The sequence below is a fragment of the Bacillus rossius genome (genome assembly GCF_032445375.1).
Source record: "Bacillus rossius redtenbacheri isolate Brsri chromosome 4 unlocalized genomic scaffold, Brsri_v3 Brsri_v3_scf4_2, whole genome shotgun sequence".
NCBI classification, from domain to species: Eukaryota; Metazoa; Arthropoda; class Insecta; order Phasmatodea; family Bacillidae; genus Bacillus; species Bacillus rossius.
Window position 1 is genome coordinate 36,591,225 of NW_026962011.1, and position 17,290 is coordinate 36,608,514.

Consider the following 17,290-nt stretch of genomic DNA (forward strand, 5'->3'; position numbering starts at 1 on the left):
CCTGTCCCCGCCTGACCCCGCCTGTCCCCGCCTATCCCCGCCTGACCCCGCCTGTCCCCGACTGTCCCCACCTATCCCCGCCTGACCCCGTCTGTCCCCGCCTGACCCCGCCTGTCTCCGACTGACCCCGCCTGTCTCCGACTGACCCCGCCTGTCCCCGCCTGTCCCCGCCTGTCCCCGTCTGTCCCCGCCTGTCTCTGACTGACCCCGCCTGTCCCCGACTGACCCCGCCTGTCCCCGCCTGACCCTGCCTGTCCCCGCCTGTCCCCGCCTGTCCCCGCCTGTCCCCGCCTGACTCCGCCTGTCCCCGCCTGTCCCCGTCTGTCCCCGCCTGTCCCCGCTTGACCCCGCATGTCCCCGCCTGACTCCGCCTGTCCCCGCATGTCCCCGCCTGTCCCCGTCTGTCCCCGCCTGACCCCGCCTGTCCCGCCTGTCCCCGCCTGACCCCGCCTGTCCTCGCCTGACTCCGCCTGTCCCCGCCTGTCCCCACCTGTCCCCGCCTGTCCCTGCCTGTCCCCGCCTGTCCCCGTCTGTCCCCGCCTGTCTCTGACTGACCCCGCCTGTCCCTGCCTGTCTCCGCCTGACCCCGCCTGACTCAGCCTGTCCCCGCCTGTCCCCGCCTGTCCCCGCCTGTCCCCGCCTATCCCCGCCTGTCCCCGCCTGTCGCCGCCTGTCCCCGCCTGACCCCGCCTGTCCTCGCCTGTCCCCGCCTGTCCCCACCTGTCCCCGCCTGTCCCTGCCTGTCCCCGCCTGACCCCGCCTGTCCCCGCCTGACCCCGCCTGACCCCGACTGACCCCGCTTGTCCCCGCAGGAAGGCCGTACGCGCCGCGGCGGTGCTGCTGCCCCTGCTGGGCATCACCAACCTCGTCAACATGGCGGACGCTCCGCTCGACCGCTCCGTGTGGGAGTTCGCGCTCTGGTCGTACGTCACGCACTTCCTCACGTCCTTCCAGGGCTTCTTCATCGCCTTCCTCTACTGCTTCATGAACGGCGAGGTACGGTCTGCCCTCGTCGCACAATCCTTCTTCAACAACTACCTTAACTTTTGACGTGACAACGTCTAATAAATCGATGAACGCCGGCTGCACGCACGAAGAAGGATGACTCATTGTCCCGTTACGCTCATTGTACGCTTGCGCCGCATCTATCTCTCTTCCACTCGATTTGAACAACCATCGATTTGACTTTTTCGAGGCACATTAAACTTGAAACACTCCCATTCGTTTCCTACTTTCCTATCATCGTCCTATCCTTAACAGAATAACACAGATTGGAAGAAGTTAAATAGCAAACATGTACCTATAAAAATTCTAGTTAAAATAATATCTTCGTTAAAGTAATAAACATATTTGAATTAACGAGTGTAAATAAAAGGAAATGTATCAATTAAATTGTAGATTTCATTTCACTCCTTCTTTGTATCCATACAAAATAGTGATAATTCAATAAAAATGATTCAATTTTAATCATAAAAGTACGCAATCATTTCATCAATGTTTTGTTATGACGTTGTCCGTAAACCGACTTTACAGACAACAAATTTTTTTGAAGTGAAACTTCTTTGCTGAGGGGCCTACAATTTTCGAGCGTTACAAAAATTCCCGATTGCATGTGGGTAATTGGTACGTGGTGGTGGAACCGGTATCGTAGGAGAGGGTAGGGGAGAAGAAGAAACATCACAGCACACTTTCACACTTGCATACTTGCGCAACAGCATAATTTAGTGCTCGCATACTTGCATTTTTTTTTTGATCTGCAACCTCAGCCAAAGAGAATAATGTTTCCTATACTTAATATTATAATAAGCAAGAAGTTCACTTCTCTCGTGCGTGCACTCCACACACACATTTTTTTATACACCACGTTTTTAAAACGGCCAAAAGCAAATATTAAGTTATCCTAATGCCATGCAGATTTATAACCGCATAAAGATATTGTCCTGTAAACTTGTAATTGTGAATTTTTTAAAACCTATGAAAATACTTGTCAGATTTAAAACGGAAATACGCGTGGTGCATTCAATAAAAATATTTGATGCATGAATATTTCACCTAAGTCACTAACAATTTTATTACACTGCAAATAATATGAGATGTTGTATGAGTTTTTTCAACGACAGCTACTCCCTAAATTTCTTACTCTTATATTTGGAATGCAATCCACGTTTTTCGTTTTAAATCTTACAAGGTTTTTTTTTAGCTATTCAAAATTCACAATCACAAATTTACAAGACAATCTTATGAGGTTAGGATTCTGTATGGAGTAAGGACTCTGCATGGGTTTATAAATCACAATAGATCTAGAAGAAATAAATTCATCCGCTTTAGTCCGTTTGAAAGCCATGGTGTATTAAAAACATTATTTCAATAATTATTTTCTCTTTTTTAGTGCATAAATCGATTACTTTTCCACCAAGGAGTTATATAGTGTTTGTGAGTTTCTTGCTGAAGAAAGTGCATCAAAGCCTGTCCCACTGGTCTCGCTTGTATTATATATATAATAGTTTGGGCATATTAAAGGCTGATATTCCTTCAAAAGAAAATAATAGCTATTTAAAAAGGGCTGTATGAATTTCTTACATGTTTGTTTTAATTTTTTTTAGTTAGTATCAAAAGAAACTGAAATATTAAATTAAAGTTATATAAATTTCTTTACTGTTTGAAAAAATCTTTACGCAGAAAAAATATATAGATGTGTGAAATTTAGGTAAAACGTGTTGGAGCAGTCCGCGATGTGAGCACCACCTGCCAAGATCTCTGCTCTGCATTCCGCAACACTGTACTGTTATGCAAGTAGCCTAACAGCACGAATCCGGGGGCATTGCTAAACAAAACTAAACTGATTTGTACCGAACAAACGAGAAAGCGAGTTAATATTACATTGTGATCCAGTTCTGAGCTAGGTTCAAAGTTTGAAAGTCTGTAGCTATCCGTGATGTTATTTTAATTAAAACATTTTTTGTACTAGAGCTTGTTTAGAGCTGGATGACGTCACCACGATCCGGCGATGAAGTAGGTACCGGAAAAATTCGCGTTTTCGGTGACCTCTAGGATAGACTCCATAATCCTCTACGTACTTGTGCAGATTTCACCTGCTGATTGGCCACTGAATCGTGACACCTGTTGGCTGGAATGCTTCGATTCGCTGTTTTTCATTGGTCCAGAGTCCTCCAGATAGATTGCAGCCCAAACATTGAAGCAGCAAGAAAGGCAAATGTATTTGGATTGTGGCCTATCGCGAAATGAAACACGCGAATTTTTCAGGTCCTTTAGCGATGAGAGGCGGACAGCGAGACGAGGTGCTAGCGCCTATGTGTCCGGCGCAGGTGCGGGTGGTGGTGATGAAGAGCGTGTCGGTGTACGTGTCGCTGCGCCAGCACCACTTCGCGCCGCGCCGCAACTCGGCCTTCTCCGGGGTGTACATCACGGCGGAGAACCAGACGCCGCGCTCCGCCCCCTGCAGGGACGCCGACGCCGGAGCCGAGGACCGGCGCGAGGGCGAGTGGGTGCGGCTGTGCTGCCGCGGCGCGAGGCGCGCGCCCGCCACGCCCCCCAGGTCGCCGGCGCCGGAGTAAGTCCTCCTGCAGGCCTCCTCCCCGCGGTACCCTGGCCGAGGTACCCTGCCACGGGCGAGGCGCGCGCCCGCCACGCCCCCCAGGTCGCCGGCGCCGGAGTAAGTCCTCCTGCAGGCCTCCTCCCCGCGGTACCCTGGCCGAGGTACCCTGCCACGGGGCGAGGCGCGCGCCCGCCACGCCCCCCAGGTCGCCGGCGCCGGAGTAAGTGCTCCTGCAGGCCTCCTCCCCGCGGTACCCTGGCCGAGGTACCCTGCCACGGGGCGAGGCGCGCGCCCGCCACGCCCCCCAGGTCGCCGGCGCCGGAGTAAGTCCTCCTGCAGGCCTCCTCCCCGCGGTACCCTGGCCGAGGTACCCTGCCACGGGCGAGGCGCGCGCCCGCCACGCCCCCCAGGTCGCCGGCGCCGGAGTAAGTCCTCCTGCAGGCCTCCTCCCCGCGGTACCCTGGCCGAGGTACCCTGCCACGGGGCGAGGCGCGCGCCCGCCACGCCCCCCAGGTCGCCGGCGCCGGAGTAAGTGCTCCTGCAGGCCTCCTCCCCGCGGTACCCTGGCCGAGGTACCCTGCCACGGGGCGAGGCGCGCGCCCGCCACGCCCCCCAGGTCGCCGGCGCCGGAGTAAGTGCTCCTGCAGGCCTCCTCCCCGCGGTACCCTGGCCGAGGTACCCTGCCACGGGGCGAGGCGCGCGCCCGCCACGCCCCCCAGGTCGCCGGCGCCGGAGTAAGTGCTCCTGCAGGCCTCCTCCCCGCGGTACCCTGGCCGAGGTACCCTGCCACGGGGCGAGGCGCGCGCCCGCCACGCCCCCCAGGTCGCCGGCGCCGGAGTAAGTGCTCCTGCAGGCCTCCTCTTCGCGGTACCCTGGCCGAGGTACCCTGCCACGGGGCGAGGCGCGCGCCCGCCACGCCCCCCAGGTCGCCGGCGCCGGAGTAAGTCCTCCTGCAGGCCTCCTCCCCGCGGTACCCTGGCCGAGGTACCCTGCCACGGGGCGAGGCGCGCGCCCGCCACGCCCCCCAGGTCGCCGGCGCCGGAGTAAGTCCTCCTGCAGGCCTCCTCCCCGCGGTACCCTGGCCGAGGTACCCTGCCACGGGGCGAGGCGCGCGCCCGCCACGCCCCCCAGGTCGCCGGCGCCGGAGTAAGTGCTCCTGCAGGCCTCCTTGCCGCGGTACCCTGGCCGAGGTACCCTGCCACGGGGCGAGACGCGCGCCCGCCACGCCCCCCAGGTCGCCGGCGCCGGAGTAAGTCCTCCTGCAGGCCTCCTCCCCGCGGTACCCTGGCCGAGGTACCCTGCCACGGGGCGAGGCGCGCGCCCGCCACGCCCCCCAGGTCGCCGGCGCCGGAGTAAGTGCTCCTGCAGGCCTCCTCCCCGCGGTACCCTGGCCGAGGTACCCTGCCACGGGGCGAGGCGCGCGCCCGCCACGCCCCCCAGGTCGCCGGCGCCGGAGTAAGTGCTCCTGCAGGCCTCCTCCCAGCGGTACCCTGGCCGAGGTACCCTGCCACGGGGCGAGGCGCGCGCCCGCCACGCCCCCCAGGTCGCCGGCGCCGGAGTAAGTGCTCCTGCAGGCCTCCTTGCCGCGGTACCCTGGCCGAGGTACCCTGCCACGGGGCGAGGCGCGCGCCCGCCACGCCCCCCAGGTCGCCGGCGCTGGAGTAAGTGCTCCTGCAGGCCTCCTTGCCGCGGTACCCTGGCCGAGGTACCCTGCCACGGGGCGAGGCGCGCGCCCGCCACGCCCCCCAGGTCGCCGGCGCTGGAGTAAGTCCTCCTGCAGGCCTCCTTGCCACGATACTTTGGCCGAGGTACCCTGCCACAGGCGCCTGCAGGCCTGGTCTCGCACCCCTTTGAAGTGCCGCGTCATCAGGGTCCACTTGACACCCAAAACTACCAGAACAGTGACGTACAAATTACGCCACATCATGCATGCTCTGAGATAGAGACCTGCAAAATTCGCGGATTCATTTCGTGTTGTGCTACAATTCAAATAATTATACATTTTAGCGCTGCTTCTGCCACTGGTTCACTGTTAATCTGGAGGACTGAGGGCCAATTAGAGACCCTCACTCATAGAAGAGTCGAATCACAGGCCACCCAGTCACAAGTCAGCAGCCAATGAACAGGTGGAATTTGCCCGAGTGTGTTGAGTGTAGTAGAGTCTATCCTGGAGGTCATTGAACCCGCGAAATTCGCAGGTCTCTACTCTGAGAACGTTCCGAACCCTCCAGATCCGCACAGTTATATGAGACAGTCCTGTGGAAAGAATGGAGCTAAAAATAGAGAGTGGTGTTGCGAGGCCGTTGATAATCCAATAAGGTGTGTAGCGCTAATGGACCGCGCTCACCCCGTGGACTAGCGGGCAAGCTCATTGTTCAGCCGGGCCACCGGCCTGACTCGGGGCCTCGTATTGTTAAAATGAAGTTAAATATTAAACATAAAACCTTAATTTATGTTAACATCAGAAAGAAATTAAAACCACGCAGTCACTAAAATAGTCAATTCCCCCTGCTATAAAGTTAGGATGTTAAAGGTAGTACCAATAACACTGTTTTTGAATAAGATTTTTGGCTTTATTAGCTTTTTTTTTACATAGCTTTTTGGAACGAGGCCTGCTTAAGGATTTTGTATTGTCGTTCCGTTACGTACTAATTATGTTTTAATTACATTAGGTTTTGACTCACTATTTCAATTTTTTTATTTACTTAGTGTTCCCCCGACGCCATTAAGGATCAATAATAATTTGAAAATTAATAAATATATTTTACTAAAAATTTTTAATTAGTTCGTTTTGTTGTGCAGGTTTATATTCAAACTTTTGTTTTATTTCAGTTTTTTTTTTTTTTTTTAACTTTATTGTCATGAAATATGATCATTTTTCAACTTAGACACGAGGCGAACGACGCTTTATTCCCCTCTTAGCGCAAATGTTACCTACTTAGCTCTTAAAACACATCCTTCGTAATTATACTGAAAAATTGAAATTTTTAGTTGACATATAATATCAAAACGGATTAGTTGCTTGTTTTATAGATTATAATGGTTTATTTGCGATAATTTAGTTTGGTTGTTTCGGTGAAAGTATTATTTCACTATTAAATTAAAAAATATTTCTAATCCTGTAAGGATATGCCTGGTTGCAGCATCGCGTCAAATTAACCATGTTATTGCAGTCTCGTATGATTTACAAAGTGCACAAAATTTCAATTTCAATATTGTTGTGTGTAATAGAAATGATACAAAATCTTTACGGGGCTAGGATAAATAATTTTATACTTTTTAATCAGTTTATAAAACTTTTTTAAATATTATTTATTTCATTATTATTTCTATGACACCTGCCTACACTAAATTATTTAATTAAAAAACTGCTGGTGCCAAAGTCTTGAAACTCACATATAGTGAGACCTCAGGGCTGTGATATCCTAACGTCTACGTAGAAAATATTATGTTTGTATTCCAATATATTTATTTCCATAGTGCATTACAATGGTGGGTTATAACTAGGTACACTGCTTTTTTTTTTTACTAAGTGTGTGTTCAAAACATAGAAATATTAGTATGTTTACCTTCATGTTAACAAACGTAAAATTGTATAAATAGCTAATGATATTTAAACCGATCAAAATATTTTCATAACCCATTGCTAAGAACTATCCAGATTTAAAAAGTCTTCAAATAAACAAAAGATTCAAATTTATTGCTCCATCCGTTTGGGAACTACGTTTGCACAGACAGACACACAGACAGACAAGCTTAAACACGTATTTTTCGTCGGTGATTAATAATACCAAACTATACTTAGTGTAATAAAAATAAATTTTTAGTAAATGTTTATTGGGTTTATGAAGTATATATTTGCGTATGTTTTAACCAGTGGTATTGAAAACATGCACGTCTCTCATTGCGCCTGCGTACAACCAATACGATACTGTCGTCACAAATCTTGGAAGTGTATTCCTTCCCCGAAATTGAAATAGAAGCGACTGCAGTGACCTCTCAACAAAAAGACTCTCACTACTCAAACTGTTCGTCACGTCGACGATAGATGGCAGGAGAGGTTCTTGAATCGATAGTCCACGTTCCGAATTGTTGAGGAAATACATGGTAGAGTTCGCGCACTACCTGGGCGGAAACGAATTTTTAATCCCAAAATTTAATGCATAACGCGTCCATATTTTTTTATTAATAAAATAATAAAATTATTATTTAATTAAAAAATATCAACACCCAACCAAACCAAATAAATTTTTTGGGAAAGAAAAACTAAAAAGAAAAAAAATAAGAAAAATTATATTTCAGTGGTACATAAAACTCTTCATTTTAAAATTAATGTAAATCAGGGATTGTATCAAAAGTATATGTAGTGTTTAAGTGACTAAGTTTTTATTCAGAAAACTAATTAATAAATAATTATGAATTGATGTTGTACTGCATTATGTAAAAAAAGGCAATTACCAATTAAAACTCTATATTAAAATAATATTTTTAATGGTAAAGAAGTTTCTTATGAAGTATAAACTATGTAAAATCTAAAGAATCCAAAATGAAATCAAATTATAAAACTTTTTATTTATACAATACCATGTTTATTCATAAAACATTTATGCAATAATTTAATTTAATTGAGTGTGAAATGTTATTCAGAAAATATTTTCAAACTAAACTCAGTGACATATTTAAAATTAATTCTCATTCCATTAGTATTCAATGGATTGAATGAAACTGGTTGAATTTTATGTAATTAAACTTCCCTTTGTACAACCTTTTTGCAATCGCTATCGATACCATGGCGACAGAACGGCTTAAAAAAAGAACTCTTTGATCACATTGTGACAATTTAATATTAGACTAGCTAATAATCTGTGGCTTCGCTGGTGAAAATATCATGATGCCGTTAATACTGTACTATTGTAAGAAAATGTATGTGATTGATTCTGATACCAAATTTTTTTTTCAAATAAATAAATAAATAAATAAAGTCATAACAAAACCGTTTATGGTTGATATCTCAAGGGTAATGTGTAATACTATTTAATATATGGCCTTTTTTCAACCACTTAGGGGTGGAATTATGTAGTTGTATCATAGCCTAGTGTTAAATATAACAAAATACATTACTAATACTACCGGAACAAAGAGACAAGAATTTTAGAAACTGTATTTTCGAGTTCTAAATAAAGTTAGTTGCCTTTTACGATAGTTTTTTTTGTTGTGATTTCATTCAATGTACCGATGTCTTAATTATTAGTGTAGATGTGAGATTGTGGAAGAAGGGGGCGTGGCCACGTCTGTATGATTACACGGTGATCTGGTCTGCGCCATGTTTGATATAGACGCCCAAAACATTGGTTTGCATTGTGGAAACAGTGTTATGACTGTATTAAATGAAAGTTACGTTTTTTTTAACGACGGAGATTGTAATCAGAGATACTTAAAGCTGTATGTTCCGTTCCAGGTTATTATTTTATTTTTACGTTTAACACAGTTAAACTAGTAGACTTTCTGAGTGGCCGAACTTTAACAAAATATATAATATACCTACATAACTATATATAGTGAATACTTTTCGCATAATTGGTTGGAAAAGTTGAAATGTCAACTTTTTGGAAGTATAGTTAAGGAGAACCAAATGGAATGAATAATTGCAAATTTTTGGGTTTAAAGGCAATTCTGGTGGTTTCTGCATTGTATGCTTTCAAATACAATCAGAAAAATTAATGTAATTTTATTTAGCCTTTTTAAAATCATAAAAATTCTGAAAGAAACGAAACCATAATACATAGGAGCCAGTGAAATCGTCTTTAAACCTAAAAAAGTTCAATTTTTTTATTTAATTTCATTTTCCTTATTCATTCTGCACGAAAACGTTAAAAATGCAACTTTGCTAATTGCTCTTTTTAACTTTCATCTTTATATAAACTAATTTAAGGTTTCTTAGGTTATATATTATATATTTATTTCTCAGTTATTATACATTTACAAATATTTACAATCGTCAAAATACCGCAGGTAATTTGAAGTGACTAATTAGATGCACTCACATACAAGCTTGTTTTCGTGAGTGCTATATTTCCTTGTTAATTAAATGAATATTATTAACAAAGTGTAGAAAAAAGGGGAAATAAATTATTATTAACTATGCAAAAAAATTATACGATGTATCAATTTTTTTGACGTGACAACGTCTAATACATCGATGAACGCCGGCTGCACGCACGAAAAAGTGTCCCGTTACGCACATTGTCCCGTTACGCTCATTGTACGCTAGCGCCCGCATCTATCTCTCTTCCACTCGATTGGCTTATGAATCTACTATTACATTAAATAGGTTAAGGCGGGCTTTTCAAAATTAGCTTTTAAATTTAGTACTTTAACTAAACTATCATTTCATCAATGTTTTGTTATGACGTTGTTACGTTAAACTATCGTCCGTAAACCGACTTTACAGACAACCATTTTTTTTTCATTTTGTGTGAGTTCAGCCACTCAAAAGGTCGGCAAGTTGTACCGCGTGGACAGTAAATATAAATAGGGACACCTGTATTTCGTGAATAAATTTCGTGTCAAGGTACTTCGCAAAATACTGTAGCTTTTTCTAAGAGTCATGGCAAATTGTGAGGGTGCAACAGTACGGTGACCACATTCTCATTGGCCCCATCAAGAGCGGGACGACAACTCTCACCGACCTCGGCCAATAACCACAAGAGAAAAACTACAGTGTTTTGTGAAATACCTTGACACGAAATTTATTCGCGAAATACAGGTGTCCATAAATATAAAACAATGGCTTGGAACGGGACCAGGCTCTGTCTTCACTGTCGCTCGAGGTGCAGATGGTAGCTCCTGGCGCATGGCTGTGTTCCAGGACGCGGGTCTGACGATGGCTGTGCGACGAGGCTGCGACGCGCTCGCAGCGCGCCCCGCGGGAGACGCGCGCACTTCCGGCGGGGCGCTAGGCCTCGCTCCCCCCCAACCCCCCTCCCACGAAGCCACGCGCACGGGTCCAACATCGGCTCTGCCAACCTGTCAAACCTTAGCTTCCAACACCTTTTCCCCGGGAAGTTGCACAAACACCACCTAGCGCAGCCGTTGTTTGAAATATGGATGACTCGAGTTTACTTAAAAAAAAAAAAAAATTCATACGTTACGTTGTCTGTTTGACGAAACCAGCCAATCAGAATCGTGTCCAGCAAAAACGTAATCGGCTTGCGTTACCGTCTCGATCAAACTCTAAAATTGGACAATTAAAGAGGTTAGAAAAGAAAACTAACTAAAATAATGTTAAATGCGAATGACGTATGTAAAGTAAATTAGCTGTAAAAAAACATAGTATGTTACATTTAAATAACGTAGAACATTAAATTTTGAAATTCTACGAATATTAAAGTGATTTAAACCTACGAATATTTTAAAAGTTATGAAATATACACAAAATCATGCCTAACTACAATTTTCTATCCTACACAAGATCAAAATTTAAAAAGTTTGAGCTGGCTTAATCGTGTAATATCCTTTGACAGGATTTAAAACTTTTTTGAGGTTTATCTGTCCAACTTTACCTATATAATGGAGAAATTCAAATCCATATTTCGTCCAATGTTATCACTCAATATTAACTTACTTCTTGGCTTCTGGATATTAGCCGTTTCAAAAGCAAAGATTCTACCAACGTTTCGGTCTTCATTGCAACCTCCATATTCAGGGTAGCATTTATCTACTGCTACCCTGAAGATGGCGACTGTAAGATCGACCGAAATGCTGGTGAAATCTTCACCCTCGACGCTGCTAGAACCCAGAATCCAAGCGAATTAAGAAAATGACCATAAAAACCTACGATTCTTATTAATTACCACAAACACTTAGTTTTCAAATATAGTTGGAGACTAAAATTTGACAGGGTGACGAATTGCCAACAGAACTGTCAAGTTCAGCTGATTTAAACAATGACACTGGCCTTCGTTTACAATGTTACTCTGACACACGGTTTACTAAAGTGAAAAGTCGAAATACTTAATATGTTGAAACTTGGACACACGAAGTGCTATCAACTTGTACTATATCCTCAGCAACGTGCCAATTGCTTCGCATGTTTTTGACTGTTCATTTGTCGATGATGGGACCACGAAGTGTCTACTGCGCAGCTGGGACGCGCAGTCTGTGCCATCGCTGGTCTGTGCTTTCTGCTTGGCAAGTGACTTGCATGGGCGTTTGCGCTGCAGAAAAGTAAAGAAGACCCAGAAAGTGTAACGAAACTGAAATGAACGCTGCTACGCTGTGAAACCGTGTGTGACTCTGTGCTTGTGGCAAGATCAACTTGCTCTTGAGGCAAGTCAATGGCAATTGCTACACGTAGAGGGGTGAAAAAAGGAAATCGCAGAAATTCAAGCCGTGAAAAACGGAACCATATTGAATAATATACTATGCAAAGTTATTTCTACAACATATATCTTTTGGTAAGAGTGGTTCATTAATTTCGAATAATTCTATGTATATATACAATATACTTAAAATAACTTTACCCAATGGTACTTAGTAAGAACCATTTCCTTCCCTGCGATTCCATTTTTTATGAAGCTATTCAAATATTTCAAGACATGTACTTAGTATTTGTGTAAACCAAAGTCAGAAAGTAGACTTCTGACGGACTGAATGGCATGAACATATTAGGCTTTATGACGTCTAAAAACTACACATTTCTCAGAATTTGAATTTTCAAAAAGGATAGTTGTTACAGTTTTAAACGGCTAGGTTTTCCGAAAAATTACCATAGAAAACTTTTGTCAGTCGTTCATTATTTGTGATTCTGCCACTTACAAGTGCCTTGTGCAACTAGGTGGCATGTAAAGTAATTGTAGAATAGTCAAGGACACAAATCCAGTGGATTCGCAGAGGAATCTTACACTCAGGGTTTTTTGAACCTAGGGGTAACCAGTACAATATGGAATCTAGGCCTATATGCGTACAATAAGCGGTAAACTTTAAAATTTTCAACAAGTTTTGTTTAAACCTTGTTTTGGCGTTAATTTTAGTTTTAAAACTCTGCTGCGCAGTTACGATTGCTTCCACAGTGAATAAATTTTAATTACAGGGTGCCCAGTCACCCTGGCCGATTCTCCTGTGATCTACACCCATGGGAATAGTAATGAAATGTCACAGGCCTGTACAACACTTTGGAACAAAAAAAAGTATTTTTTGGGGAAATAAAAAACAGTCTGAATTATATATGCTTTAGCACTTAGAGGTTGGAATATTGAACTAAAAAACTATTTAAATTACCTTCCCTCCCAAAATTCGTTAAAACTGAATGTAATTGTAATAAAACTTTTGCCAAAAAATAATTTTGTGTTTTGCAATGTGGATATGAACAAAATCAGTTTACTTCCCAGCAAAACTGAAAATTAAATTCCTCAAACTATTTTTTTTACATTCAGGAACAAATTTGACCACCATTAAAGTTTTTACTCCCTATGATTAGGAAGAGTTTTTACTATTATTGCTAAAGTCATATTTTATAACAATTCTCAAGCAAAAAGGATAATCATAATTCAAAGAAAAAATATTCAACCAAGTATATGTTTGAGTAAAGAGGGAATAAAAATTTTTATTTTACGTGATAAAATTATAAATTTTTTCTTAACGAAAAAGTTATGAACTCGATATACATACATTTGTTGCAAATTATTACACACAGTTGAAAATATTGAAAAAAAAATTATTGAACCGAACAAAACTTTGTCTCAGTGTAATTGTAAAATAATAATTAGAAGTGCATAACTACACTACATAACTACACAATTAGTAAGTCATAATTTAATGATTCAGTATGGTTTCTACGCCGTAAACGTTTTCCGTGGTTCATGTTTCCCTTCCCCCGTATTATGCGTGGTTTTTAATTCCATCTGGCCTTATGTTACAAGCAAAAATCTGTGACTTCCCTTCTACCGTACGAACAGCTGGCGAAGTATTTTTGCAGAAATGACCAGAAAAATTACTTTCGTACGTATTTTCGTTGCCTAAATACTAGCAAAAATAAATAGCTTCATTCGAGGGGAAATACTGTGAAAATATGTCATGGTCTATTTCATTATAAAAATATTGCTATGAAAATTTTTACCTGGATAATTTGTCAATTGTGATGATACTGTTGTGTTATTTCTTTTTAAAAAAATTGTACAGCTTTACTAATATTAGAAAATATTTCAGAATCCGTTTCCTGGCTGGAAAATCCTTAGTAGTTTTGTCTATGAATTATTAATATACTGTTTTTAAGAAACTACAAATGTTTTGTTATTATTTAAAGAAGTTATAAGAGTGATTTGTGATGATCCCTATGTACCCTGTTAACCACGTGAATAGAGTTTCAATCGCTAAGCAGCTTCTTGTTAATCATATTTATTGCTCACTTCTTTTTACAATAACAAGTCACTGTTTTCTCAAATATAGGGTTGTAAAATTAAATTAATACGAGGTTAAGCAAGATATGAAATATATAAATTCAGCACTGTTTAATAGGGTGTAACTTAAGGGTTATTTTAACGTATTTATGACGTCATTATGGAAACAATAGCATTTTTCTGATGTTTAAAAGTACTAACTAAAATAAAGTGTACACAAAACAGTAGCTCTAAAAATTTAAAATAATACATTTTTACACAAAAAAAACATTGAACAACTTCAGAAGTCAGATGCGGACTGGAGTAGATTACCTACATTTATCTCTACTTTTATTTTTAGTTCTAGGAAATGTTATTGCTGAGGGGACAATGCATTTTAAAACAAATAGTGCTAACGACAAACGACAATCTAGAAGGGCCAAATCTAGTACACAGTGACAATTTGAAAACATACAGAAAATTTCTAGTACTAACAAACAAAAGTTTTACCAAGCAGTGATCATAAGTTTTGTCTTAAATCACTCAATATTACTATTTAAAGAACCGTAACTTATATACTTATTTGCAAACGAAAACTGTTGAAAACATTAAGTCTCAAGTACGATTTAGCAAGCTGAATTGAGAATTATTTTATTTTGTATTCGGACACTTGCTGTCATCGTTATTATTACTTTATTTTTTTACGCATTGGTCGCCAATACACAATCTTATTGCACATGATTTTGATACTTTCAAACACATAAAGATTCCTTCTACCTCAGCCAGTTCTGCAAACACAAGCAGACGTTGCTAGTTTACGGTTACTGCAAGTTCTATGTGCTTTGTAAATCCTTCATGCTGCAATTGAAATTTTCAAGAAAATTATAATGGTACGATTTTTAAGCTCAAAGAGTCTTAAGTTACTGACTAACAATGTATTGTAAAATATAGGTAAAATAAATAGAATCATAACTCATTGAATGAGCTTCCTTTAAAGAAGAATGATGGTACTTGTAAAGGAGAATTAGAATGTTCAGGTAACGAGATTTTCAGAAGATGAATTTTCATTCGTTGAGATCTAAAAAACGTTTTTAAGCTTGGTAGTAATGCATATAATAAAAATTTTACTAAAACAATTTTAAATATATTATATGAATTTCTAAATCCTCTTAAAAATACCTATATGGCTTTATGAACACAAAGGCTTGTACATACATGTAAAAACAGGACATTTAACATGTGAATTCTGTGTAAAGTACCTATGTATAGTTACCACTACTTGATGTAAGCTTTTGGACATACGCCATTGCTTAGCTAAGCTAAGCAATGCTAAGCTAAGCAATGGCGTATGTCCAAAAGCTTACATCAAGTCATGCACTCCCATTGCACAAATCTTTCAAAGAAGTTACCACTAATTGTTCATACCAGCCCTACAATCAAATATTGTGTATTTTCTAACATATCTATGTCAAACATACCAAATGTATTTTCTAATTCTAAGCATATTTTAATCTATGAGATTAAAATTTAGTGACTTTTTCAAACACATTACTTTTATAGTATATTCCACAGACATATATCGTAAAGTTTACAATGTTATATCTGTATATTTTGAAAGCAAATACTTTGGCAGCTAGGTTGATAAAATTACACATTTTCACGGTGTAAATTTATCACGCGGTATTTAACCTCGTACTGATATCAAGGTATAATACGTTAGATGTCTCAGCCATGAAGGTTACTTGCAGTTGTTAGTAAAAGAGACACAGTTAGCCTTGTCACAAAAAGAACTTGAAATTAAGAAAAAAAATATTGAACCACTTATGAGATCAATTGCTGACAGTTTCAACTAGAGTTTTGTGACATCTCTTTTTGTAATGCATTAAGCAAGTGTTAAAATATTTACAAAGATCCTACTTCCAATAATTCTTCTTATGAAACTACGACAAGAATATTGAAATAAAATCGCGTAAAAGATACGAAAACATGCTCGTAAAATCTGTTATGAGTATGGGAAAGTTTAAATGACAAAACTTTACTTGCGTCTTGTCTCCGGGATGTTTTAGTAAAATAATTTTATATTTAGCATTTACTTTACTGATTTAAGAGTTGTTTCCAGGTTACTGTAGTAGTCATAAAGTCATAGATCTAAAAACACTGCAGACATACAATGTTCCCCCTCCCCCCCTCAATACGGCATTTACACTTGATTTTAAGATTAAAATTAAACGTAATTTATTACGTATAGATACTTAACTACATAAAATTCCCCATTATAACCGTTTTACATCAATTTTCTCGTTTAATACCGCTTGAATTACAAACTCAAAGAAATACGTCAAGTCGATACAATGCTATAATTTTTTTCTAACAATAGATACAGTGTCAAGCTGTAATTTTCAGTAGCACTTCGTCTACATTCACGACGAGAAAAAAGAAGGCTTGCTATAAAAGGCAAGGATCATTAACCTTGTTGCTTGAATGTTAAGGGAAGTGAAGAGAAGATATCGTGAATAAAAAACAGATAAAAAGGTCAAATAACTCCTCTCTATAATAAAAATCGTGATTTTTTAAAACTCAAGTTAACAGTGAATATTGCATCTGCGAAAACTAACAAAACGAGCTCTTTTAAAATACATGGTTTCGTACAGAACCAAAGTGAGTTCTATAGATCTAAGGTCAAAATTGCACTTAGTTTTATCACGTTTTAGCGATAAATTGGCGTTTTGGTAACAAACACGTTAATGAAACATAAACAAGTCGTGCATTACCTTTCAAGGGTACGATTGCGAGTGCTGACTGGTTCAATCATTATTTGGTCATAACATTAGTTTATCATCACCACCACAAGCCAGTTTCACCAAACTGCGTTTAGGAATTTTATCTTGTTAAAGTACTAAACCATCATGTTAATCTTCACAAAGAATCGCATTTTATTCTCCCCCTATTATGTTGGATAAAGAAATTTTTAAAATTTAGGCAAGGTAACGCATAAACATATGTAGTAGGTAGAATGTGATTTTCAACGTAGTAAAGTAACGAGGAAGAATTTATTGAAGCTTTTCGGCACACATATGTTTCCATGGAAGTAATTATTTGTAATTTAAGCCGGATAGCATCAGGGTTTCCAGTTGAGTAGCCACAAAAAGCCAACGCAGGCAAAAAGATATAACATATTTTGATAGTGCAATTTTTTGTTTAATATTTTATGATATTTTTTATTTTGCATTTTAATGAAATAAAATAAAACTAGCCTGAAAGATTTAAAAAATAACTACTAAACATAAACGAAAAAATAATTGTGAGGTATTAAACCGCAGAAATTTATATATATATATATATATAGTGCTGTCGTATT

At 41.1% G+C, this 17,290-nt stretch overlaps 1 protein-coding gene across 1 annotated transcript in view; it reads left to right on the forward strand.

Annotated features, from left to right (window-relative positions):
* The window catches only part of LOC134542149 (PDF receptor), a gene marked incomplete at its 3' end in the record, with an annotated part of 62,786 nt that extends 59,361 nt beyond the window's left edge, over window positions 1–3,425 (forward strand). Inside the window, exons 10-11 of the mRNA XM_063386164.1 lie at window positions 813–996; window positions 3,327–3,425. Coding sequence (XP_063242234.1) covers window positions 813–996; window positions 3,327–3,425 — 283 coding nt within the window. The remainder of the gene's footprint in view (window positions 1–812; window positions 997–3,326) is intronic.
* Window positions 3,426–17,290: the final 13,865 nt, after the last annotated feature.